The sequence below is a fragment of the Poecile atricapillus genome, chromosome 5 (genome assembly GCF_030490865.1).
Source record: "Poecile atricapillus isolate bPoeAtr1 chromosome 5, bPoeAtr1.hap1, whole genome shotgun sequence".
In the NCBI taxonomy this organism is placed as follows: Eukaryota; Metazoa; Chordata; class Aves; order Passeriformes; family Paridae; genus Poecile; species Poecile atricapillus.
The window spans coordinates 1940263-1967987 of record NC_081253.1 but is presented as its reverse complement, the minus strand read 5'-3'; the positions used below and the strand labels follow the sequence as shown (position 1 = coordinate 1967987).

At 42.8% G+C, this 27725-nt stretch overlaps 1 protein-coding gene across 3 annotated transcripts; it reads left to right on the top strand.

Moving 5' to 3' along the window:
• LYPD6 (LY6/PLAUR domain containing 6) lies at positions 1–27725 on the top strand. 3 transcript variants are annotated; one of them, XM_058840075.1, is made up of 5 exons: positions 1–155; positions 21992–22146; positions 23665–23763; positions 26189–26319; positions 27441–27725. In XM_058840075.1, the coding sequence occupies exons 2-5, from the start codon at positions 22035–22037 to the stop codon at positions 27633–27635; spliced, it is 537 nt and encodes a 178-aa protein (XP_058696058.1). In that variant the 5' UTR covers positions 1–155; positions 21992–22034; the 3' UTR covers positions 27636–27725. The 3 variants fall into 3 exon arrangements, with proteins under 3 accessions (XP_058696058.1, XP_058696059.1, XP_058696060.1); XM_058840076.1 differs by lacking the exon at positions 1–155 and having other exon boundaries at positions 21711–22146; XM_058840077.1 differs by lacking the exons at positions 1–155; positions 21992–22146; positions 23665–23763 and adding an exon at positions 25199–25354 and having other exon boundaries at positions 26196–26319.

Sequence of the window (27725 nt, the reverse complement as noted above, 5' to 3'; positions counted from 1 at the left end):
CCGGATCCCTCATTCCCGGATCCCTCATTCCCGGATCCCTCATTCCCGGATCCCTCATTCCCGGCTCCAGCATTCCCGGATCCCGGGCTGCCCCGGCCGCCGAGGGAACGATGGAAAATCCCTGAGCCAGCGGCTGGAAAATCCTTGCGGCAAAGGTGCGTCCCTGTCTCTGTTTAAACTCCCAAATCCCTTCTTTCTACCACTTTTCCCCATTGTTTTCCCCATTGTTTTCCCCCATTGTTTCCCCCATTGTTTCCCCCATTGTTTTCCCCATTGTTTTCCCTGTTGCTACAGCGAAAAAAAGCGATTATTTTTAAGTCGGGAAGTCACTCGGGTTGACACGTGCTTAGCAAAACAAACCCGTGCCTGTGTGGGGTTAAAGGGAAAATGTCCATTTTTCCTGCCTTCATCCCTGGCTCGACGATTCCAGCTGGATTTGGGCGCTCCTCGCTCCGCTCCAGGAGCAGAAGCGGCCCCGAGTTTGCGGCGGGATGAGCCCCGGGGGAAGGTGGAGGGATTTTCGCCTTTGGAACCCGCCCTTCCCTTCCAAACACCCCCTTCTCCCACCGAATTCCCATTTTTTGGGGGTCACAGCCGCCAGAGAGGGCTCTGCGGGTGTTTTTGGCTCCGGAGAGGCGATGGAGGCGCTCCCGGGGCTGGTCCTGCCCCGCTCCCCAGCGGGGCTCTGGGGTTTGGCAGGAGACTGGGACTGTGATTATCATTATTTTTAATTTTATTTTATTTTATTGAGAGCCTCTCTATGGAAATGGGGCTCTTCACAAGTTGTTTTCCGAATGGAAGCAAAGGGAATAATTATATTTGTTGCGGGTAAAAGAGAATCACGGTGCTGCTGCTAAAGAGCTTCCTGCTATTCTTTCCTCTTAATTAAAAAACGCTGCTCTCTAAAAAAATCATGGAATATTTTGGTTGGAAAGGATCTTAAAGTTCATCCCATTCCAATCCCTTCCACTGGTTGCTCCAAGCCCCATCCAGCCGAGTTTTGGACTAAACTCAATTAAAAATTAAATTGATTTCATAGATAAATAATTGTGTTTCCAGTTGTAGCCAGTGTGTGTGCTCTTTCCTGCTAAAGTGGAGCGAATATCATCAATTTCTTGATAATTATTAAATTCAATTCTCAAACATCATTTGCCAGTACAATGAGCTGGACAATTCATTTCCACAGCCACATAATTTCTCCTATATTTTGGGAATTTTTACTTGGCAATGGACATGGATAGGTGTGAAAACCTGCCCAAATCGTGGGAGTCCCTGCAGGAATATCCATCTTTTGTAATCCACGTTGGTTGATTTTTCCAGTGTCAGGATCCCAAGCTGTGGTTCATTTTTTAAAATCAAAATTCATTTTAAGGCCACACCAGCTGATGGATTGGGAACTTCCAGCGGGCAGAGCTGGCACAATAAATGTATTTTCTATATAAAAAACAATTATTCTGCTGCTTCAGAGAGCTCGTGCTGTGGGAATTGTTGTAAAGCACAGAGATCCCGGTGGGAAGAGGGTGGAAATCCCCGGTGTGACCATTAACGCACCTTTAGAACAACCTCTGCTGGATTTATCCCTGTTTTTATTGCTGTGGAAAAGCAGTTTTGCACCGAGATGGGAGGACCAGGCTGGCTCAGAGCTGCTGGTGGTGTCAGGGGATCAGGCAGGTTCCGCATCCCTCTCCAGCCTCGCGGAATCCCGCGGATTTCAGAGCTGTGCGTTATTTTCCTGCTGTGGAAACTCAGTCTTGGCGTTCCCTCTGCAACTAGTGCTGGAGGCAGCACAGGAAAATACGAAATTTTCCATTTTTGCTTGATTGTGCTCAGTGCTGAGCTTGCAGGGTCCAGCTCTGCCAGGGACAAGGCGTGGGGATGAGGTTTCTCCGCCAGATCCGCGTTTTCTCGGCGGCGGAACGAGCTAAAAACAAATCCTCGGTGAGACAAATGATCTCAAAATGATTTAGCTCATTAGGGCTGCTGGGATAAAAGGAATCCCAGCATCCACTCATTAGTTATGCAAGCAGCAAGGACAGGGTTTAACCAGGCTTGCCCTTGGGTCTAACCCCACTGCCTCCCTACAGCCCCAGGAGGTGCCGGCAGGGAGGGAATCCAACTCTTCCTATTCCCACTGGATTTTATTTTTTTTTAGGCCAGTGCTGACATAAAAACATCTGAAAAGTCCTCCTGGCCGGGTTACAGTGGGGGACTTGTTCCCTGTAAATCTAAAACTTGATTTATGCGTCAGCGATCTGCTGGTTCCATTATTTGGCGCTCGCGTGTCTGATCTCGAGGCTGATTTCCTGCCACTCTCTGGTGTAAAAGTAGAGGATAAGTTACAAGGGAGCTTGGAAATGGAATAAATTATTTGCTTTCAGCTCTGCCCATCAGCAGGGTTGGGGTTTTCCAATGGAAACCCAAGTTGCATCCCATGATTTGTTGATCAATCCAGTTTCTCACAGCCTGGATGAATAAAGGGATTTAAGGAGCACGAGAAATAAATGCTGGACATCCCTCAGGATGGCTTTTAGGACCTGAGGGCAGGAAGTTCTGACCCCCCTCCTCCTCCTGCCCGGTGTTGTCCTCATGTCAGGTTGATGTGATGGAGTGGGCAGAGTGAATCCTTGGGGTCAAGCGATCCGAGGGCTTGGAGAACTCTGGGGAGAGCTGGAGGTGGCTGCTGATGGTCTGGCTCCATGAGAATGACTCGGTGAGACCTATTTAGTGAAAATGAACTCATTTAGCTCCAAAACAAACTGTTATTTCAGCCCTGGGGCGGCTGACGTGGGCCCTGGGTGAAAGGTGCCGTGGCTGATTGGGATCTGCCTTTGGAAAGAGATCTTGGCTTGCTGGGAACACAAAAAAGGAGGTGGCAAGGTAGAATTTCTGGTGGCTCTTTGCCACTCTGGAGAGATTTTTACCTCAGACAATCCCTCCTTGTGGTGTAATGGGAGAGGAAGAGAAAAGGTACAAATAAATCCCAAGATTATACCACCACTTTTTTTTTAAATTATTTTGAATTCAATGGGGTTTTTTTGTAGTTTGAATGACAAGACTGGCTGAAAATCCATCTTTTTTACCTACAAAGTGAATAATTCCTAATTTTTTTTTCCTGTCGTAAACCCATTTTGTCCCTGGCGGGTTTTCTGTGTTCTTTGTGGTGTGGTGTGACCTACTCAGAGAGGAGCAGAGTCCTTATCCCTCCGTGGCCATATGTTCCCAGAAATAATCATCGTTTTCCATCAGGGCCGCTATTTGGGCTCGTCCCCGTCCATTTTGTTGTCCCTGCTTGAGTTTTTATGAATCTGCTGTGGATATTTTATGGGGTTGGCAGGAGAAATGTGTGTCTGGAGGCAGGACTCCTTCCCCACCAACAATAAATAATTGTTAACCCCATAAATATCTATTTTGGACATCTGCACACCCAATAAACCCACGGTTTATCCCTTGGCACGTGTTAAAACGGGGAAAAATTCAATATAAAAGGCCATTTGTTCATTGCCCAGTTGTGCCTACGTGATCCTCGGTCCAGCTCCTTCTCCAGTGATTCCCTGTGAATCCACAATATTCCCATTTATCGGGCTGCCAGCAGTGCCAGGGCAGGGAGTTAAGACTGGGGCTGTCTCCCAAGGGATGCTGCAGATGCACTCAGCAGGAGCTGCACCCCCTCCCAGGGAATTGGCTCCGCTGGAATTCTCAGGAAATCCTTCGTGGAAGCCTCAAAGTTGGGATGGATTTGGGATGATGACATAAAAATATCCCTCCTGCTGCTCCGTCGGTGTATTCCCAAGTAAGGTCTTCCAGGGGCTTCCTAATTTTATATAAATAGCTGGCTGTTCTCTATAAGTTGCTGAATATTCTATATAAACTGCTAAATGTGATAGGAAAAGTTAAATATGCTATATAAATATCTAAATACTCTATAAAAATTGATAAATAGTCTTTATAAACCGCTAAATATTCTTTATGAACTGCTAAATATTCTACATGACCTCCTAAATGCGATAGGAAAAGATGAGAGGAATTACCTCAATTATAATTGAAATTTTATCGTGTTTTCCTTTTATGTCTTTTGTTTGTTCAATGCCAATTATTCCTGTATTTTATCAAATTCTTGGTGAGTTCTATTTTAATTTGAGGAGGGTTGTTTTTTTTTTTTCCATTCTCTTCCTCTACAAGTGCCTTTAATAGAATTACATAAATTCCTCTCTTGGAATTCTGCCTGCAATTATTTCCTATCAGTCAACCCCGAGCTTTTGTGTGTTTCTGCTTTCATCTCCTGAGCTGCTGTGCAGACGAATTACGACTCTCAGGCAGGTGCCTGGCTCGCTGTGGGATGATCCCTGTGGATACTGAAAGGGATTTGGCTGGAAAAATGGGAAGGGAAATATTTCAGCATCAGGCAGGTCGCAGAATTCCCGGGGTTTGCCCCATGGAGGGAGTTGCCCTGCTAAGGGATGTGCTGTGCTAAAAAAAACCCAATATAAAACCAGATTAACAGGAAATTATTGGGATTCGGGATTGGTTCGCAGTGCAGGGAATAAAATGACTCTGGAAAAGTGGAAGTCATGGAAGGAGAGGGTTTTCCTGCTGGTTTATATCCAGAAACGCTGCACACTCCTAATCTTGCCTAATTTTGAGTTTATTAAATGTGGGGTTTAAAAAATTAAAATTAAAATTAAAATTAAAATTTAAATTTAAATTTAAAAAAAACCCTAAAATTAATTAAAAAAAAATCCTCAAAAATATCTTTTCTCAGGAAATTTCCTCACCTGCTGGTCTTAATTTATTTATTCATTTACTTACTGATTTACATTCTCCTCCCCAGATAGTTGGAATTTTTAAACTCCAGCCCCCATTCCCTTTCACTGTGATCTCTCCTTTATCCAGGCAGAGATTCCCAGCTGGAATCACCTCCCAGGGTGACTCCAGTGTTTTCAGGCTCTGCTCCTGGAGTGCAGTTGGGGTGATTTCAGCTCGAAATGATTTGTGATTTGTGCCTCGAAATTCCCATTACGGAAATCAGGAATTTTTGTGTCTGGCTGGAGAAGGGAAGGGCTTGACAAACTCCTTTTTGGGGTTTAATCAGCTGCAGGGTGGATTTATAATGTAAATATTTTGTGTCTGGAAGAGAAGGTGGAGTTATGCTATAAATACATGCCACAAATTCACCTAAAAATGAGGTTGGTAGGAAAGAGAAGAAATATTGAAATCATGAAATATTCTTCATTAAACCCCCGGATTTCTCTTTTCCAGCTCCTGCAGATTTTAATTTATTCGTTGTTTCACAATTTTCTTTTTGTTTTACAACACAACAACAGAATTTTGTTGTTGTTCACACCAACTAATTTTTGAATAAACAAAGCGAATTCCAACAGGTTACTCTTTAGATGTTGTTTTTGAAGGACTGAATAAAATGCTTACCAAAAAAAAAAAAAAAAATTAAAAAACCCACTTCTTAAAATTTGTTAATGAAATAAATTTGTGCAGATGTGCATCAGCAGTGGTCCCAAAGAGCCCTGGTGGGACAGGGAACAATGGCTCTTGTCCCCAGAAGAATGGGAGCCCTTGATGAGCATCTCAAGACCTCGCTCTGTGCATCTGCTGCTCAACTCATGGGGTCTCGTGGGCTCTGCTGGCCACAATCCCAAGGGGCAGCACTTTAATTCCACATCCCAAATATTGATTTAATAGGGGCTGTGCACGTGCAGTTTATTCACAGTTGATTTGTGTATTTGTATAAATTAATTTTATTTTTTTTTTAGTGTCCCCACTTGTGGTAAATCTAAATCTAAATAGATATAAATATAAAGATAAAATATTAATATTTAAATATAAATATAATATATAAAATATAAATATAAAATATAAAATTTATAATAATATAATTTATAATTTTTATAAATATTTATATATTTATATAAAATAAATATAAATATAAATAAATATATATAAATAAATATATATAAATATAAGATATGTGGTGATCTAAATATATTATTTGAATATAAATATATATTAATAAATTATTATTTAATTATATTAAATAATATATATTATATATTATAATATATATTATTTATATATATTATAATATATTATATATTATGTATTATATAATATATATTATATATAAATATATAAATTATATAAAAATATATAAAATATATATTTATATAATTTATAAATTATATAAATATAATTTTTAAACATTTTTTCTTACATATTCTTGTGGTTTTATATAAATTTATTATTTTTATTATATATTTTTAAATATTTAACGGGGTTGAATTTATTTTCGCACGTTTTATTTTCGCTACATCTACCGAGCTCTCTGTTTTTGTGCATGACCAGCCTTCCCCAACCCTCAATATTTCACCAGAGGGAGTTTGTTTTCCTGTGATTCTCACCTTCACATAACAAGATTCTAAAGCCAAAGCAGTGCAGGGCTGGATTTCATAGAAATCCCACCTGCTTTTAGGGCTCTCCTTCTTCCCAGACGTACATTTGGGGCTAAACTGCCGGGGAAGCAGATGCCAGTCTGCAGATATTAAGAGTTAATATCTCTTGAGATGTCCTCATGCTCCTAAGGAGCTTCCAGCCCTCCCCGGGAAGATCCAAGGGGCGCGGGAGCGGGTGAGCGCGGGGTTGGGATCCAGCGTCGGCAGCCGTCCATAAATATCCACTTTGGACCCTTGGGATACCCACTGGGATTTTGTGGAGGTTTTTTTGTCCAAGGAGGTTGTTTGGTGGGGAAGTTTTGGGGTATCCATGGAGGTAGGAACGAGGAGAGGTTTGTGGCGAGTTCCTCACGTCCCAAGGAGAGGTTAAGTGGCCTTGTCGTCCTCATTTTACCTCCTGTCTCTGCTGGGTCCATCCACAGGTAAAGACACAAAAAACACATCTAAAATATCTATTTCATCCATCTAAAATATCTATTTCATCCATCTAAAATATCTATTTCATCCATCTAAAATATCTATTTCATCCATCTAAAATATCTATTTCATCCATCTAAAATATCTATTTCATCCATCTAAAATATCTATTTCATCCATCTAAAATATCTATTTTATGTAACTCTATGAAACCTGTTCACAAATACAGAGATCTCTATATTGGTCTGTTGGCCTTCAAGGATTGAGAAGATTGAGAATTTTAAAGTTGTTTTTCCCAGCTGCAGTTTAAGTATAGAACTTTCATTGCTCTTAAGTTATTTTCAGCTTGTATTTACCAAGCCATGCAATGCTTAAATGTTTAACAGGGTACAAAGCATCTTTGGGGCATTTTATAGTGTTGTAAAAATTAATATCATCATTTTTTAAATTTTTTTTAAATTTTTTTTTTTTTTTTTCAGAAAACAGAGGTTTTAAACATCTTCTACCTTGGGTTTAGAGCTAAAATTCAAGTGGGAAAAGGGAAAGAGGTGTTTTTTCAGTGGTTTTTATCCTCAGGAGTGTTTTTTTTTGTTTGTGGAATTGCTTTTTGGAGGAAATTTTAGTTAAGGCAACCAAGAGTGTTATTAAATGAATATTTACCTGCTTTGATGTTTATATACACTAAAATATTTTATCTGGAAATGACATTGGGTGGTGTTTGGTTTGGTGTTCAAGGCCTTGGCTTTTTGGAAGTGTTAAAATAAAAATCTTGAGCAAATTCCCAGTAACATTCCTGGCTCCAAGGACACCACGAGCTCCATGTCTGAGGAAGCTGCTTTTTACAACTTTGGGTCTTATCCTGGTTTATAATTTGATTTTTTTTTTTCCATGGTTGGATACCTTAAAATCTTAAAACTTTTATCTCTTTTTTTCTCGGTTGGATTTTGGGATTTTTGGGGTTTTTTGGTGTCTGGTGAGGCACTGATGGGAGTGCAGGGTTTTCCTTGGCTGAGGCAGCTGGAGGACATTCCCATCACAGAATGTTCATTAACTTCCCAACCTTCCCTTCCTTTCCAGCCTGGCCAAATTCCCTGATGGATCCAAGTTTTGTCCAACTTGACAAAATCCTCTTTTCCCTAGGAAACCATACTGAAAATGGGATCTGAAGGATGAAAAAGGGGAAAATCATCAACACCACAGGCTGGTTGCAGTTGGTTTTTTTCCCTGTCTCCAGTGAAAGGGGACTGGGGGAACCATGGGTGGGATTTGAGGTGGGAAACCCCCGTGGATGGAGCTGGGCATCGTTTCTCCCCTCACCTCGGAAGTCTGCTGGCAGTAAAACTTTTTAGCACTTCTAATAATTGAAAAGTCCTGATTTCCTCGCTGGAATTAAGTGCCTTTTAGTGGATTAGTTTGAATCACATCCACTAAGAGCTTGATCATCTGCCAGCCCCTAGAGTTGGGCCAAAGCTTTGTAAATTAATGAGCTCAAGGTGATTAGGACAGGTTTGGGTGCTTTGGACCCTGCACCAAATTGTCCCCGTGCAAGGTGTGGAGCTCTGGGCGTCTGCCACTTCTTTTTCCCATTTTCATTTGAATTCCTTGGCTGGGAGGGGGTTTTGGGAAGGGATTTTCCTGGCTTGGCTGCCGAAAATATGAAGGGAACCATTGATGCCACATGAAAATTATGTCGAGGTGCCAAAAATAGGAGCAACATTATAACCACACTTGTTGCTGGGATGATTCCAATTCCAGTCTCGATCCAGGGTCATTTATCCTTATATCCAGGATCGATCCATGGGATGTTTCATGGGAAGATGAAACACCTGGAACCTCTGTGGGAAGAGGTTTTTAAGTCTTGCAGCAACGTTTTTGTGTGGCTTTCAGGAACGGAAGAATGTCTTGGGACAAATATGTTGGTACATCTTTATATAAAAAAGTGTGGGATTTTCCCAGAGTTTCGTGGACACCGGAGCATCTTCCCCATGGATTCTTGGCTCAGAGTCAAGGAGAGGAACTGAGCTTTTATTACCCAACAGGGCAAGTTGTGGGGATGGCTTTGGCACGCACTTTATGTGTAATTTATTTTTAAAATGTGGTAACTTGCAGTAAAATGTGGCTGTCCTTGGAGGCAGGGAAGAATCTGGTGTTTGCTAAACTCTCAGGTGACAGAAGAATGCAAAGTGTGCTCTGCACATCCAAATTCACACTGGTGTTTGGGGTCCCAAGGACAATCTGATGGATTTGAGGGTGAAGGCCTCATTCCCGAGGCTGATCCCACATCTCCCTGCTGGTTTGCATCCTGCATCTTCAGGAAACGAGAGCAATTCCAAACCACTGACTTCAGTTTTGTCCTGCTTGGTTTAAAATTCCTGGTAATTGTGTTCATTGTTGCCAGTGTTTATCTCCAGTTTTTCTTCCTGATCAACATCCATGGAGGAGAGTTGGAATTAGAGAATTCTTTCCAATCCAAACCATTCCATAATTCATATTCTCATTGCTTTTCCAAGGAAACTCTTCCTCACGGTCCTTCCCATGTTTCTCTGAGCACGGTTTATGTTGATTGGTACCAGAAGCTTTCTCGAGGGAGGATTATTTTCAAGGTGATCTGTCCTGAAACGATTCCATGTGCTTCCAGCAGCTGTCAGCAGGATCTGGCAGGGCTGGCCCAGCACTCTCAGGTCTGTCTGAGCTTTGTTCATTTGCTGGATTTTTCACGTTATTTTTATGTGTTTTGGGTGAGAATTTAACAACAGCTTGTTCTTTCCAAATCCAAAATCCCTGCAGCTCATCCGACTGGATAGAACAGCAATTCCTGATTTTGTTTTGGGTCTCTGATGTGTGAAATTAATCACTGAGGTTGCTTAAAAGAAACATCACCATCACCAGGTCTTGGGCTGCTGGTGGTGAGAGAGAAATCTCCCGAGTCCAGCCCTTCATGGGTGGAACTGGGGCAAGTCCTGGGGATGATGGGGTGAGAATTTGGATTATCCCTCAGGTGAGACCCCACCTGCAGAGCTGCCTCCAGCTCTGGGTCCAACATCAGAAGATGCTGGAGCAGGTCCAGAGGAGGCTCTGGAGCTGCTCCGAGGCTGGAGCCCCTCTGGAGCCGGGCTGGGAGAGCTGGGAATGTTCCCCTGGAGAAGGGAAGGATCCAGGGAGAGCTGGGAATGTTCCCCTGGAGAAGGGAAGGATCCAGGGAGAGCTGGGAATGTTCCCCTGGAGAAGGGAAGGATCCAGGGAGAGCTGGGAATGTTCCCCTGGAGAAGGGAAGGATCCAGGGAGAGCTCAGAGCCCCTTGCAGGGCCTGAAGGGGCTCCAGGAGAGCTGGAGAGGGACTGGGGACAAGGGAGGGACAGGACCCAGGGAATGGCTCCCAGTGCCAGAGGGCAGGGATGGATGGGATATTGGGAATTGGGAATTCCTGGCTGGGCTGGAATTCCCAGAGAAGCTGTGGCTGCCCCTGGATCCCTGGAATTGTCTAAGGCCAGGCTGGAGCAGTCTGGGACAGTGGGAGGTGTCCCTGCCATGGCAGGGGTGGGATGGGATGATCCACAGGTCCCTTCCCACCCATCCCATGGTCACAGAGCCCATGGTGTCTCCAGCTGTTGTTGGAGGCTGCACCTTCCACCCCATCCCGGTTTGGGAAAGGAGCAGCTCGTTGGGAATGGCTGAGCTGAGAGCCAGAATCCCTCTGTGTCCCTGCCCTGATTTAAACACAGACACATCCCAGAAGAGCCCACTCTGGATTTCTGCTCTGTGCAGGAGCTGATGGTGAGATAAGATGGACATTGAGATTCCTATGAACCCTCGGGGCAGCACTGGAAAAATGCTCTTTTGTTCCCAGTTTTGCACAGGAAGCTCATTTTGGCTTCTTTTAATATGACAGCTCGAGCTGGCAGGGAGTCAGAACTTCAGCTCCATGACCTCATATCTCTGGCACAGAGCGTGGCTTGGAGCTCCACAAACCAGCCCCTGATAACACATGAAAAATGTGAAATATCTGCAAGTCTCTCATAGCAGGAGAAAGCTGTACAGCACATTTTTGAGATGAAAAATGAATTTTTCTGAGCTGTGATTGGGGTTCCAGAGGATGAGCAAGCTTGGGCGGGATGTTCTGGGTTCTGCTCTGTCCCCTCTGTGGCTTTTGGGGCTGAAAATCCACCTGATCTCCCAGAGTGGTGCCTCCACCTGGGCTGGGATCTGCTGATTTATCAGGGAATTGCAGCCATGAGGGCTGCAGGTGCTGCCTTCCATGAATTTAGGAAGGGATCTTAAAGCTCATCCCATTCCAACCCCAGCCACAGGCACCTTCCACTATCCCAGGCTGCTCCAAGGCCTGTTCAACTTTAACTTGGAATTTTATTTTTATTATTTTACTTTTGGTATTTAAAAAAAAAAAAATTATTTACTAAAAAAACTATAAAGGAAACAAATAATGGATTATTTTGTATTCTGAGGCAAACAATTTTCATGGCCAGGCTGGGCAAAATTTTAGGATTTAAAATGTGCAGGCGTGGAAGAAACAAATTCTCTGTGGAGGGATGAAACCTTTCCTGCTCACTGTGAATTCTGTTGTATAGAGGAGAAAGCCTGGATTATAAACACAAAACCAATCTGTTCAAACTCTCTTTGTTTTTTGTTTTTTTTAAATTTATTTCTCTGTCATTTTGACCTGGAGCAATGATTTAGGTGGGGTGATTCTGGTAAACAAAGAAGCAGCAAACACCTGAGCAGAGCTTTTAGCCTGTTCTGGAGATGAGTGGTTGAGGCAGATGAGTTGGAGCACGATTTTGAGGGATTCTTCATAGAAGATAACATCTCTGAGCTGGCAGACTCCTGAATTCCTGGTGATATTCCAAAAAATCCTTGGGAAAGAGGACTTTGCAATGCCAAGGAGACGAGACATTTGCATCTCGCAGGAAGCAGGGCAGATGAGGAGAGGTTTAAAGTTTAATTAACACCAAGGAGGGGTTAGCTTTTAATTGATGTGCCACAAAAAGCTTCTGTTTTCCCCATTTGGTTACGAGGTGAGGTGGAAAAAGATGTGGGGCTTGCAGGGCCTGGAGGGGCTCCAGGAGAGCTGGAGAGGGACTGGGGACAAGGGATGGAGGGACAGGAGCCAGGGAATGGCTCCCAGTGCCAGAGGGCAGGGATGGATGGGATATTGGGAATTGGGAATTCCCAGAGCAGCTGTGGCTGCCCCTGGATCCCTGGAATTGTCCAAGGCCAGGCTGGAGCAGCCTGGGATGGTGGGAGGTGTCCCTGCCATGACAGGGGTGGGGTGGGATGGTGTTTGAGGTCCTTCCAACCCAAACCAGTCTGGGATTCCATAAAAATTGTTCAAAAGGCTTGGGTTTGTCCCAGATATCCCATTCCCTTCCCGCCTCAGCTCCTGTTGATCTCAGGCAATGTCCAGCTCTTTGTCCCGGCTCCTGGCTGTGTTTGTGCTTCACTCCCCTGATTTTTATGGTTATTTTCATTTTTGTATTACCAAAACCAGGGTTTTCCATTCCCATGGGCACTGGGCGATGGCCCCGTGACCCTCGGGATTTCTCTCATGAGCATTCCAGGAAGATCCTCAATTATTTTCCCACCCCTTTTAATCTGAGCCCACTTTTAGGAAGCTTTATTCGTGCCAGCATTATTTCTGCCACAAAACAGAAATATTCTGCTTATTGTGAATAAAATGTTGTTATTTTGGAAAAAATTCTGTTATCCAGGCACTGTCGTTTCAGGGAAATTCACTTTTCCTATCCCTGGGCAGGGTTATTTGCAGTTAACCCTGAATAAACACAGCAAATAATCCATGAGCTCCAGGGAATTATTTCTGGTGGGTTGAAGCAAAAATTGGATGAAAAAATTAAAAAAAAACCCACAAAAAATCCCCCTAAAACCCACCAAAGTAACAGAGAAAACAACACAAAAAAAAAAAATCATTTTCTGACATGGCTTAAAATTTATAAGGTTTGTTTTGGGGTGAAATCTATGAGGATGAGAGCCTGGTTCTCTGCTGGCAGAACTGTTGAGCAGCTTGATTTATTTTATTTATTAGATAAATATTTAATTATCTATTTACTCTTACTAAAAATTAAATTTATGCCTCAGCTTTCTGACCTGCTGGCAGAAAATTATGGATCACGGCAATGTTTTCCCTGTTTAACTCTGGGCTGTAACAGGATCTTTCATTATAATATTGTATTGTGCCCATATTTTAATATTTAATAATTTTCAATAATTTGATAATAATTTTAATAAAAATTTAATAATTTTAATACATTAAAATTGATTGACAGTGTTTATCTACAAGTGAAATGCAGGGAGGGCAACGAACTTGTGTAAAAATTGAATGAAAATATTAAATCTACAAGGAAATGGGTGCTGGGGGAGTGAAATGTTCCTGGAGTTTTCTAAAGTTAATGCACTTTATAAATAGTTTCCTCCAAACTCAACTTGGAACAGCAAAATTGTTCATTTTAGCTTCAGAATAATGGATTAAAATTAAAATTAATTTGGTTATTCATTTTGTCCATCTGTAAATTGTAATGACTTAAACAAAAAGGAGTGACTTTCTGCACAAGGGTAAAGAATTTTCTATGGGAAGGCATCTACACTGCTCAGCTTTCCAGGACATTTATGGGATAAAATCCAGGGAGAAACCCCAAATTTCCATCTTGGGAATATCCTCTGAGACCCCTCACTGTGATGTTGGAAGTCTGAAACCATCCTGGGAGCGGTGGCTAAAATGGGGATGGTGATTTAGAGCTTCCCATCGTGCTGGGGATGAGTTTTCTCTTAATTAGATTTTTTTTTGTTGGAAAAATAAAGGAATTAAATGGCTTTTTCTGGGAGGAAAAGTGGCAATTAATTTGCCTTGGAAATGAAATAACACTGAGTGTTCTTATGGAGCAGAGGGTTTGTTTTGGGTTCTGCTGGGTTTTGTTTTTCTGGAAAAAAATAATAAAAATCTTCATGAATTAAGGATTTGTTTACTCCATGGATTAACCAGACAGCTGAAAGTACATTAATTGGTCAGTTCTCATTTGGGTTTATTTCATATTATTTAATGATATGTAGCTTTTCTAATTTATACCAAATAAAATACGCATTAAAACTGGAGTGGGACAACTTTGAGCAAAGCTTTTGGAGGAAAATATTTGAAATTTGGTGTCCCAGGACACAAAATACAAAATGAGATGAATTTGGCTCTTTAATTACAACTAATTATGGCAATTTCTGCAAAGAGATTTACAACAGAATCTGTTGCAATCCTTAAGGAGCAAAGGGTGGCAGCAGAAATAATGAAATTGAACAAGAAACTCTTATTTATTTTGATGTAGAAACTCAGATAAATTTGGATTTATCCAAATTACCCAAACACGAGCTACTTTATCAAGATAAAAATGAGAACGAGGTACTTATCTAAAGGATCCTCGAAGGAGGGTCGTTGGTCGTTAGATTTTACGGAGATGTCGGAATTGTACAGCTGGGAATGGCCAAGCCATCCCCGATTATTTCCATGAGGGTTGTTCCATGGGGCATCTTCTCCAGCCTGGTTTGAGGTGTGCTCTTTGGAAAGGTGGAGAGCAGAGGTGGTGTCCTCCCAGGTGTCCTCTCCTTTTGTGGCTTCCCTGGATTTCGGGTGCGTTGTGCCAAAGGGTCGGGAAATAAAAAATGGGATGAACTCTGGGTGAACTGTCAGGAGCAGGGAGCCCTTCCATGGCCTCATCCCTGCGTGTCCAGGGCTGGAAAAGCGACACATGGTGCTCGTTAACTGCTACGTGCATATATTAAATTATTTGGGGCAAACCACGGTGTTACAGCAGGAATTGGGAAAAGCGGGATTCATTAATATCTCGTAACTGAGGCGAGGAATAATAACGGTGCAATCAACGATGGGTCAAAACACTTCTCAGAGGGGAGAAAGCTGGAATTTTGGCCGGGTTCATAACAATAAAAGCTCATTTGGGCGAGGTGACGGTGGCGGGGCTGAGCCGTGGCGCTGCTCTGAGCTGGTTTTCGGGCAGTTGTGGCTCGGTGCCTAATCTAGCATGGCAAATGTGCGAGGTGATGTCCCAGAGGAACTGTCACAAATCCCGCCGGAGAGGCATCGGGAGAGCGGGGACACAATGGTGCAGATTGATGTCTGGCTTTATTAAAGCACAGTTTGGTGCAGGAGGGACAAACTCCCTCTTTCATGTCAGCCTCTAATCAGTTTCTTATCAATACTTTTGGCTCAAAGATACTGAATGCAGAATTGCAGGGAAATGTGGGGGGAGGGAAAAAATATCTTTTGGAGGTGCCCTTTTCACCAATTAGATTTGGAGATGTCACTAAGCTGGGGTTTAATTTGGCCCGAGCACGCTTGGTTAATTGGGTAGAATTCATTTTTGTAATCAGGAGCGTTCGGAGCTTTGGTTTTCTGCTTTGGTCTCCTCCCAATTACCCCTAGAACAGTCTCACAGCCAGAGCCAGAATCCTGCCCGCTGGAAAATGATGGGATTGTTTGGAGACCTATTTTCCCCATCATCCCAATGACCCTCCCTTGTAATTTTCTTACTATGTGAAATATTTTTTGCTGTAGCACAAATAAAATGCTCCAGGAGTTTACCCAGGATGACTTTGGGCTCAGCAACTGTTCCTTTGATCCTTTAAAAATACTGAGGATCCTCCTGCTTCCAAGGTTGTTGACATAATAAATATTTAACCTTAAAATGTCATCTCATTCTGCTGAAAGTGCTGTTCCCATGTACCTGCCAAGCTGGAACATGGACTAGAAAAGCGTTCTCTTGACAGGTTTCATGTCTTGGTTGCAGCTTTGATTATTTTCCAGCTCTTGTCATAAACATGGAACATGTTCTCCTGTTGTTGTTTTATTTTATTTTTATTTCCCCTGTTTCTTTGGCATTGTTTTGGCTGAGTTTTATTCTCTCACACTGCATTATTTCCCTTTTTCCCAGTAAGTGGCATGCTCTTGCTTGGTTTAAGTAGGAAAGATGGCCCAGGATGACCCCAATTTCTGTTTCCACACGGAGCAAAATTTAATTTCAATTAAATTAAAATTTAATTACATGAGTTCCTTGGGATTTCATTTTGCTTATCCGCAGGAGAACATCACCACCCTGTCCCCTTCACCAACTCTGGACCAGCAGTCACAGCCTCCCTGTCCTGAAATTCCTGCCCCTTCTTCCTTTTGCCACAGGAGTTTCCCGAGGAGAAGGCAACGTGTGATCCATGGAAATCTCATCCCTGCCTTGGGAAGAGGAGTCCTTTCAGCTCCACCAGTGAACTCAAATAATTATTTAGGGGATGACTTAGCTGCTCTCCTCCCCTTGGCCATTGGAACTCGGTAACTGAGGGTTTTCGCTTCATATTCGCAGGGAAGTCCCAGGATTTCCGTGCTCACGCATGGTTTCCTTATCCTGTCTCTGTGGAGCCAGGCTGTCTGGGGGCTCTCCATGCATTGAGGTCAGCCCGTGTGCTGAGGGGCTTCCAAAATTCCCAAACTGAGCAAAATCCTGATCTCCCACATCCCCCTGGACTTTCTGTCCTTCCTGCCTCTATTGCTAGCCATGCAAAACCCCAGGAATTGGTCTTGAAATGATCTGTTGCATCATCCATGCCTGTTTTCCTGCTGATTCAGAGGTGTTCATGGTCATGGGTTTGAATATTCCATGTATTTAATAATTAATATTTAATATTGACTATAATAATTAACATTAGTAATATTAATTATTATATTAATCATTAATATTTCATTAATATTTACTATTTAAAGGAAGGAAAAGTGGTGTTCCCTGCACCACATTCATGGAGTAAAATGGGAATGAATTATGTCTAGCTTGGAATATTTCACCTGCTCAGCTTGACAATTAATTTGCAGAAATTACATTTTCTTATATCATGGCCTGCCTGAATTTTAAGTTCGGTTTTTTTCCCTCCCATCCTTAATACCAAATATTAAGTGTCTCAGACACTCCACTAAAATGTATTTATTCCATCCCTGTGTTTTTCTGAAGCCTAGCTAGCCCGAGGATGAATAGAAGTGACATTTTACCCCAAATTATTAAAAGATGAAGGACCTGAGGAAAGTTTTGCTGGTGGGATTGAAAATATGAGTGATTGAGGTCGAAAATAGAAGCCAAATGCTGGCTGTAAAATAACCTTGGAATCACATCCTGTGAAAGATTAAATTGCATCTGAGGGAAGGCGGCGTGAGAGGGAACATATTGTCCCCCCCTTCACTTCCCCAGGTCCGGGGCTTTTAGCTCAATGAACTCCAGGCTTTGTAATTAGCAGCAAGGCGATTAGATGGGCCACGTTCCTGGGAGTAATTAGTGCACTAATTGTGTTTGATTGTTTAATTACTCTTGCTCACTGCAATTGAGGAGAGGCAGTGAACCCCTCTGCAAGAGCTCTGAGAGGTTCTTTAGATACAAGGTTTTCACTACATGCCATTTTATGGGGAGGGGAATGCACATTTAACCATTCCTGGGGTGAAACAGACAATAAAATCCCCTAAATGGCACGTGATAAAAAAATCTGGATTTAGAGGCAATGCATAAGAATTCCAGGTTTTTTTCCATAACTTTTTTATGTGTGTAGTGGGAACCAAAAGAAATAAATAGAATAGACACAAAAAGGTTGGGCAGGATAAAGGAGAAGGGGGAAAAGGCAATTAGAGCTGGAGAAGTTGCAAATAGTCCTTGGGATTGTTGTCTGGGATCTGGCACAGCTGCCAGATGGAAAACGTTCCATCGCCATTCCCATTTGTCTTTGGATAATGATGGCACAGGCAGAGAGCTGGGCTTCGATTTGGAAGCTGGAAGGGGATGAAAATGAACCCAAATATTCCAAATTTGGTAATGGACAGCCCAGCCTGTAGCTTTGTGTGACCTGGGAGAAAGGCAGGAGGAAAATCTGCAGAGTTATTTGCAAAAGTCACACTGGGGAGGTGCATGAGGCAGAATTCCTGGAGAAGGGAAGACTCTGCTTCCAGCAACAGCTCTTCCAGACTCGTCAGGCTGCTCAGAGTTCCCATGGACCCGTTTCCCACTGAGGAATAATCATCCTAAGGCAGAGGAAGGATGGCCCAGCTGACCCTGCACAGCAGAATTCGCGGGAGCGGGCGGCTCGTGCTGAGGCCTCGGCGGTTTCTCACAGATGGCGCTGCCTGGCCATGCTGCGATCGCTGCTTTAGGGCTCAGAAAGTCTCCTGCCTGCTGAGAGGGAACTTTTCCTGGCTTCTGCTGGCTTATTTCACTCAAGGAAGAGTTGATTTAGGGAGCTCTGAGATGGAGGCCCTTCCAAGGGGAAGGATAAGAGGAAATGTGAGGATGAAGTTAGTTGGAACCTTGTAGGAACTTGGAGGTGAGGCCCAGGCAGCGAGGAGGGGATGGAGGAGGAAGGTTGAGATGAGGTATCAGCAGAATCATCAACCTCCCACCCACCAGGCAACTCCCACTGCACTGGAAATCCAGGGAGAGCAGGGAAATGCTCCATCTCACACAGGAGTGAGGTGGAGGGCCCTGAACACCACAGCCTATTCCATACTTTCATGAGAACCACAGAAATACCCGTGAATCAGGAATCCCTTCCTGCCTGGCTTTGGCTGAGGGTTTGTATGGGAAGATTTGGTGTCTGACTCCTTTTATCCTGCCTTTTTTTTCCCCTCCTGGAATGGTGTTTTCACTGCAAACGTGCAGCTGGCCCAGCTGGTGGGTTTGATCATGGTCAGCCAGCTGAGCTTGAGGAGGACAGAAGGGACAAATCCATCCTTAAAAATAACCGTCCCCTCCATCAACACTTTAGAACCAGAGCTCTGATATCCGGCCTCCTCTCTGGCCCTTCCCGGGAGGACTGGGACCTTCCATTGTCCCCAGCGCTGGTGCCAACCAGGATGAGATGTCCCCTCCTTAATGAGACCTGACAAATGGGCAACTGGGCTGCAGCTCAGGGCCTCCAATGGTTCATTTCCACCGTGGCGGGGCAAAGGGCAGGCCGGAGTCATCCCGCTGCGGAGCGGGAACGGGAACGGCCTCCCCGCCTCCGAGGTGCCGCTGGAGCTGGGAAGATTGAGTTAAGGGGGATTTCTGTGTCAGCGCCCAGGACCTTTCACAAACAGACTGCATGATCTAAATGCCGTGTGACTGTGTCCCCTCGCCGCCACCGCCTTCCGAGCGGGCCGCGCCAGCTTCCATTAGGTTGGGATGAGCGCTCGGTTCCGTGCGAGGAACCAGGGGAATTCTGAGGGGAAAAATATCTGCCCGTGCCTTATATTTGCTCTGCCAGCAGGGGTTTAGCCCTGGGGGAGCTGGTACACCACCAATAATTCTTGGAAATAAAAGTTTTGTACGAAGTTTGGCTGTCTTGGCTGAAAGTCGTGGGCTAAAAGGAGCTTGGGAGTGAATGAAAATCCCTTTACACCCTCGGTGAAGCTTCTTAGGGCTTGTAGGGTTCCTGAAGAGAATCCACCACTGCAAAAAATTAGAATTTTGTAGGATTTTGGGAACCAAACCAAATTTTTTTATCAAATGTCTGCAGGTTTTAAGACAGTGCATCCATATCTGTATATCTATATTTATATCTCCTTCCTTACGTTTTATTTTTATGTGTGAGTGTAACACCAGAGAAAATGAGTGTGCTAAACTCTCAATTAATATAGAATTAATTGAATATTTAATATATAATTATTGGATATTGAGTTCTTAAGTGTTTAATATTACTTTAATTCAAAATATTTTTTGCCACTCCACTCTGTGATATATCATTACCTTAAACATCACTGAGTATTTGCCCCCCACAGAAGACAGAATGATGTGGACCCTGTGTTCACACTCAAAATATTCATGGGATATTAAATATTTGGGTTTCTGGCACAGGGTATTTCCATGTTTGCAGAAATTCCTGGTTTTACCCTACCTGTGAGTATGGAATGAGCAGGTGGAATGTGCTCATGGTGACAAACGGTGACAATGATGGTGGCAGGTGTTTGCTCAATAAAGATTTCCTACTTCCCTAAATTCCACAGTTTAAAATTTTGGCCCTGCTTGCCTTGCTCTGGACAATTTTCTAACCCAGAAGATTTCAAAATTGTAATTCTTTGCCTGTAATCAAACCTGTTTCAAACAGAAAACAGAGGTGGGGAAGTGAATCCTCTCTCTCTGTCCATGGTTTCTTGCAACTCATTAGAAGCTGGCAATTAAAATCTTTGCAATTACAAGAGGAAGGATGTGAATATTTTTAGGGAGCAGCTGGAGGAATCCTGACACCCTTTCAGGCAGCTCTAACAGCCACTTTTCCAAACTGATGCCTGAGTGCTGCCACACGGGATTTGGAGAGCAGTCAGTCCCACAAAAGGGACACTGGGAAAACCAACGTCCTCATCTGCAAGGCTTTGATCAGCTCTGCAAAAACAAAAAGCTTTTTGTGCTTCTCATGAGCAAACCCAACAAATTCTTGTCTCTTTGGGAGGAAATTCCTGCCGTTATCTCAACCTTGCTGTATTTTAACTTGTAATATGGCTATAATGGTTGGATTTGATGATATTGGAGGTCTTTTCCAGCCTTAATGATCCCATAACTGTTTGTCCCTTGATAATTTGTTAATCACAGGCTGCTGATGAGAGCTGGAGTTAAGCTCCTTTTTTTGGGATGTGAATCCTCATTTTTTAGTGCTGTAGCTCAGGATCAAATCCTCATTTTTTGCTCCTGAAGGTCTCACTGAAAACTGAAATGAAGAGCTGGGCTTATAAAACCTTCCTGGTGTTGTTTGGGATAAAAAAAAATATTCCCAAATTCCAAATTCTCCCTCCAGATCCCACATGGACCTGCTTCTTTCATCTTCCATATGGTTGGGAGAGGTTTGTTTTGCTTCCTGTCTGCTTCTAATCAGGATTTCATTCTCCCCTGGCTGAGAGGGATCTATGGAGTAAATCCAAAATTCCCTCTTCATAAGGTTAAAGCAACAAAATTTAAAGCACTAGGTTGTGCGTTATCTTTTTTCCTCATGTTTTTTTATGGATTTTTTATGGATTTCACTGTGTTTTAATAAAAAATGTTTGCAGATAACAGGAGGGACAATGACAACCTTTGTGCTGCTGGTCCTGGCTGGATTTCTGCTGTGGGACAAACATTTGGAAGTGACATCCCCAACCCCGTCATTTCTTTCCTGAAAAATAAAAAATCAACAAAATAAAATTTATTGGATAATAACCACCAAATACTCAGAGCTGCTTAGGAGTTATCTGGGTGTTGCAGATCTCCTGGTTGATCAGGGTGGAAAAACTCATCCCAACCCTGTGTGTTCTGGATGGATTCCAAAGGAAATCACTGGCTCGTGTCGGGCTCAGCAGCCTCATCCTTTCAGGATTTTCCTGTCCTGTTTGATTTTTGAGGCACTTCCATGATTTTTAAGGGTTTATAATAATCTGAGCTGTGTATTTAATTAATGAGGTATTGGCTACAGTGGTTAATTGGTTCTGCTTAAATTAGTTCCCATCAATCAGAGACATTGGAAAAATAATTGATTATTAATGGCATCATAAAGGGAATAAATCCCTTTGGAGCATGGATGAGGAAAATCCAATGGTGACTTTTTTTGGGATGGGGGCTTTTCCAAGAGGAAGTGCCAAGGTAAAATCAGTAGGAACCCCATAGGATCATGGAGATGGGCCCCAGCCAGCGAGGAGGAGTCAGGAGGAAGGTGAAGATGAGGAGTCAGCAGAATCTGTGGGACCAACCAACTTCCCACTGCACTGGAAATCCAGGGAGATCCTTTGTCCAAGTCTTTTCCAGGGCTGTCGATGCCAAAATTACCACAGGAGCTGGAGGCTCTGGGGTTGGGTCGTGGGGACGAGGTGGTGGCCAGGTCCTTGTGGGGTTGCTCTGCTTGTCCCTGCTCTCTGCCATTTCCTGATGGAAAGAGGGATTGGGCATGGGAATGGCTGCCCAGGGAGGTGTCACCATCCCTGGAGGTTTTTAGGGAAAGCCTGGATGAGGCTCTCAGTGCCGTGGCTTGGGGTGATGAGGGGGGGGTTGGTCCTGCCTTGCACTGGATGGTCTCGGAGGTCTTTTCCAGCCCAGTTAACTCTGGAATTCTGTGCCTCTGCCCAGGTGGGGATTCTCGGCCGCCGCATGAGCAGGGCCTGGCCGGGCCATGGCCTGGCCACCGGGGCTGCTCCTGCTGCTCCTGCTGCTGTCCGGCCGCGCTCCGGCCGCGCGGAGCCGCGACTTCACTGCCAAGGACATCGTCTACCTCCACCCCTCCAGTAAGTGACCTCCGCCCTGGGACAGGGACAAGGGAAACACCACTTGCCTCCTGAGCCTCCAGCTCGTGGATTTGCACTCAGATTCTCCCAGGAGCCCAACCCAAAAGCCACTTCCAGTCATCATTTCCATGGTCCTCAGAGGCCGCTGGAATATTTTCAGTTTTCAATTTTCCCACTTCTTCTTGAGCCACGGCTGTGTTGGTTTGCTTTTGGCTCTGCCTTCAGCCTGGTTTTACATGGGATCATGGAATTGTTTGCTTTGGGAGGGTTTTGGTTTCTCGAGTCCCCCACTCTCGTAGGGCCGAGCTGATGTGGAAGAAATCCCAAGTTTTTCTGGGAGGTGTCCCTGCCCATGGGACATGGGCTCTAAGGTCCCTCCCAACACAAACCATCCCATGATTCTGTGTAAAACTGGATCAAAAGGGTTTGAAGGACACTACAGGCAGCTGCTGAGGCACCAACAGCTCCTGCCTTGAGTCCAGCAATCCCTGCAGCAATGGAGTTGTGCATCTTTAGATCTTCCCTGGACCCTCACCAGTCTGTTCCCTTCATCAGACACAAACTCGCTGAATTCCATCAGAACAGGGAATGGGAGCTGTCCCTGCCTTCTCTTCCCACAGAAACTCACTGCTTCATAGGCTGTAAGATTTATATTTCTGTGCAAGCAGGATGAAATTCCTGGTTTGGATCATAACTGTGACCTGTCAGAGGTGCAGGGTGAGAGGGATTCATTTAATTATTGTGTTGTCCCAGCCTCAGCCCCACCAGAGTTGCTCCTGGGTGATTTCTCGTTCTGTAAAAAAAGGAAACAAGCAATGAAACCTTCTTGCTTCACCTCTGGTTGCCAAAAAGGATCTGGCCCAGAGCAAGGGGAGGAGGGGATGAGGAGGGAGGGCCAAGATATGGCCCTTGGAGCTGTAGGGGTTCAATTTACTCAGAAATGTGACCTGTTCACCACCATTTGGCTTCTGAGAAGGTGGCAGCACCTTGAGGATGGGTTGAGAGTGCCCCAGAAGTGCTGCCAGGAGAGCAATTAAGGAATTAGGCCTGAGATAAATTAGGACAGAGGCTGGAGGTTCAGCCAAGTGGTTTTGTTCCCTTTGGGGCTGTGAGGCTGCCTTCAGCAGGAGCAGCTCTTTCCCTCGCTGGGACAATCCCCAGAGTGTTTAAATCCACCTGATATTTTGTTATCAGCGCCGATAAAGCCGCGGTGTTGGATGTGAGCTCTGATTCCAAGGGAATGAGCACTCCCAGCTCCCTTTGAAGTCAGAACTGGGCACTTTGGCTGGGTTAAACGAGTCCACAGGGGCCTCAATGTGCCTCTCCTGCAGCGAGGGACAGGGATTTACAAATCAGAACCAACCCGCTGACACTGACAGGAAAATTTGGAGAAATTTGGATTTACAGAGGAAAAAATGTTGCTGTTTTCTCCTGAAAAGCAGCACAGAACCAGATGAATTGGGCCATTTGAGCTCCATTATCCATCCCTTTTAACTCCATATTTCCCATTCCTTTCAGCCACGCCGTATCCTCGTGGATTTAAGTGTTTCACCTGCGAAAAGGCCTCTGATAATTACGAGTGCAACCGCTGGGCTCCGGATGTTTACTGCCCCAGAGGTAACCAGCCCCATCCCAGGGTTCCATCCCAACCCCCCTGTCCCTGCCAGGGCCCTGTTATTCCCAGAAATGTGGAATATGGGATTCTGGAGTTCATCCTTTTCTGTCTCCTCGCAGTGGATGAGGTTGAGGACTTTGAGCTGTTCCCTGTTTTCCTCTGGCTCAGCTGGGGATGAAATCAGGCTGGTGTTGCTTTCCTAGAATCCCAGACTGGTTTGGGTTGGAAAGGACATTAAAGCTCATCCCATTCCATGGGCACAAGGACACATTCCATTATCCCAGAGTGCTTCAAGCCCATCCAGCCTGGCCTTGGACACTTCCAGGGATCCAGTGCTGGAGTCAGAGGCACAGAGTGTGTGCCCTTGTCTCTGATGCCTGGCTCTGACATCCAAGACAACATTGAATTTCATATAACACCACCAAAACAACTGTTAAATAGAAAAACTAAAAGTGTAAGTGTGTAAATTAGAGAGTTTTCTTAAGTCACTGGGTGGAAAAAGTTAAAGTTTAGAGTTTAAGCTAGCTTAGAAAACAGAAGACAAGATGGAGGGTTTGGGGTGTTGTCTCTTGTCCTTCTTCTTTCTTCATCTTCTTCTTCCAGAGGTTTTTGGGTAGCAGGAGGTGATTGGATGGAGAATACAAAGCAGCACTCAGGTGTTGGGTCACTGAGAAAAATAATTTACGTGCTTATAGCTAATTGAGTAAAAATAAGAATAAAGATAAAAGAACTGCATATTTGGGGGGCATTTTAGGGATGAGGTACTGCTGCAGCCAGCACATGATGCGCAATAAATAATCAAAATTTTATATTATTTTTAAAATCTCATAATTTGAAAAGACATCCAAGATTTTTTCCCCATTTCTCCTCCTGCTGGACTCTCAGGGAATTGGGAAAATAAGGATTTTCCATGTTTTTTAGGGATGAGGTACTGCTTCAACCAGCACATGATGTGCAATAAATACATCAAAATTTTGCATTTTTTTTTTTAAACAATTTGAAAGAAATCCAAGATTTTTTTTTTCCTTATTTCTCCTGCTGCTGGACTCTCAGGGCATTGAGAAAATAAGGATTTTCCGTGTTTTTTAGGGACGAGGTACTGCTTCAGCCAGCACATGATGTGCAATAAATAATAAAAATTTTATTTTTAAAATCTCATAATTTGAAAAAACATCCAAGATTTTTTCCCCATTTCTCCTGCTGCTGGACTCTCAGGGAATTGGGAAAATAAGGATTTTCCATGTTTTTTAGGGATGAGGTACTGCTTCAGCCAGCACATGATGTGCAATAAATAATCAAAATTTTATATTATTTTTAAAATCTCATAATTTGAAAAAACATCCAAGATTTTTTCCCCATTTCTCCTGCTGCTGGACTCTCAGGGAATTGGGAAAATAAGGATTTTCCATGTTTTTTAGGGACGAGGTACTGCTTCAACCAGCACATGATGTGCAATAAATACATCAAAATTTTGCTTTTTTTTAAAAAAAAACAATTTGAAAGAAATCCAAGATTTTTTTTCCTTATTTCTCCTGCTGCTGGACTCTCAGGGAATTGGGAAAATAAAGTTTTTCCATGTTTTTTAGGGACGAGGTACTGCTTCAACCTGCACATGATGTGCAATAAATACATCAAAATTTTGCATTTTTTTTTTTTTAAACAATTTGAAAGAAATCCAAGATTATTTTTTCCTTATTTCTCCTGCTGCTGGACTCTCAGGGCATTGGGAAAATAAGGATTTTCCATGTTTTTTAGGGACGAGGTACTGCTTCAGCCAGCACATGATGTGCAATAAATACATCAAAATTTTATATTATTTTTAAAATCTCATAATTTGAAAAGACATCCAAGATTTTTTCCCCATTTCTCCTGCTGCTGGACTCTCAGGGAATTGGGAAAATAAGGATTTTCCATGTTTTTTAGGGACGAGGTACTGCTTCAACCAGCACATGATGTGCAATAAATAATCAAAATTTTGCTTTTTTTTTAAAAAAAAAACAATTTGAAAGAAATCCAAGATTTTTTCCCCATTTCTCCTGCTGCTGGACTCTCAGGGCATTGGGAAAATAAGGATTTTCCATGTTTTTTAGGGACGAGGTACTGCTTCAACCAGCACATGATGTGCAATAAATACATCCAAATTTTATATTATTTTTAAAATCTCATAATTTGAAAAAACATCCAAGATTTTTTCCCCATTTCTCCTGCTGCTGGACTCTCAGGGAATTGGGAAAATAAGGATTTTCCATGTTTTTTAGGGACGAGGTACTGCTTCAACCAGCACATGATGTGCAATAAATACATCAAAATTTTGCATTTTTTTTTTTTTAAACAATTTGAAAGAAATCCAAGATTATTTTTTCCTTATTTCTCCTGCTGCTGGACTCTCAGGGAACTGGGAAAATAAGGATTTTCCATGTTTTTTAGGGACGAGGTACTGCTTCAGCCAGCACATGATGAAGGCCAGCGGGGAGAGCGTCTCTGTCACCAAGCGCTGCGTGGCCCTCGAGGAGTGTCTGAGCACCGGCTGCACCTACATCAGGCACGAGGAGTACAAGGTGTGAGGAAATGATCAGAAATACAGAATTCCAGTTTGTTTTGTTCAGAAAATGGGTGCAAAGATAGAGAAAAATGAAAAAAAAAATTATAATGTTGCTATTATTAATTATTGTTGTTATTAATATGATATAAATGTATAATACTGTATATTATATAGTACATTATGGGGAGAATTGATAAAAAATATAGAATTTTAGGGTTTTTTTAAATGTAGTGAGTGCAAAAATAGAGAAAAATGGAAAAAATATAATATTACTTTTATTAATTATTATTGTTATTAATATGATATAAATATATAATACTGTATATTATATAGTCCATTATGGGGAGAAATGCTAAAAAAATTATAGAATTCCAGTTTGTTTTGTTAATGTAATGGGTGCTAAGATAGAGAAAAATGAAAAAAAATAAATAAAATATATAATATTACTATTTATTATTATTAATATATAAAAATATAATACTATATATTATAAAGTACATTATGGGGAGAAATGCTGAAAAAATATAGAATTTTAGTTTATTTTGTTAATGTAATGGGTGCAAAGATAGAGAAAAATGCAAAAATATATTATTATTATTAATAATAATATTAATATTAATATTTACTATATATTATTTAGTACATTATGGGGAGAAATGATAAAAATTTATAGAATTGGAGTTTATTTTGTTAATATAATGGGTGCAAATACAGAGAATTTTTTTTAAAAAATATATATCTATGAAAGTATTATATACTATATTATATTGTATATTATATATTATATATTATATATTATATATTACATATTATATATTACATATTATATATTACATATTATATATTATATATTATATATTATATATTATATATTATATATTATATATTATATATTATATATTTTCTCCCCATATATTATGGGGAGAAATGCTAAAAAATAATAGAATTTGAGTTTATTTTGTTACTATAATGTGCGCAAATATAGAGAAAATGAGAAATATATAGAATATATACTATAAAAATAGATCTAGAATATATAAAAATATCTCGAGTATATCCTATACATTCTATATGTTATGTTATATACACGAGCTCGTTCCCAATGCAGCGGTGTTTCCCTCATTGCCGTTTTTCCAGGTGTGCACGTCCTGCTGCGAGGGCAGCATCTGTAACCTGCCCCTGCCCCGGAACGCCTCGGACGCCGTGTTCGCCACGCTGTCCCCGCCCGCCGCGACACCGCCACTGTCACCCGCGGGCCCGCTCACACCGCTCGGGCTGTGCCTGGCGCTGCTGGCACCGCGCTGGCTCACGGCCACCGCCGCGGGACGGTGACAGCGACAGCGACAGGGACAGCCACCGCCGTGGGACGGTGACAGTGACAGCGACAGGGACAGGGACAGCCACCGCCGCGGGACAGTGACA

What these genes read in the sequence shown, in the direction of transcription:
- LYPD6 (XM_058840075.1), top strand. Translation starts at nt 22,035, where the DNA reads ATGGCCTGGCCACCGGGGCTGCTCCTGCTGCTCCTGCTGCTGTCCGGC. An exon ending in CGTCTACCTCCACCCCTCCA is followed by an intron (nt 22,147 to 23,664) that starts GTAAGTGACCTC and finishes CATTCCTTTCAG; the next exon opens with CCACGCCGTATCCTCGTGGA. An exon ending in TCAGGCACGAGGAGTACAAG is followed by an intron (nt 26,320 to 27,440) that starts GTGTGAGGAAAT and finishes CCGTTTTTCCAG; the next exon opens with GTGTGCACGTCCTGCTGCGA.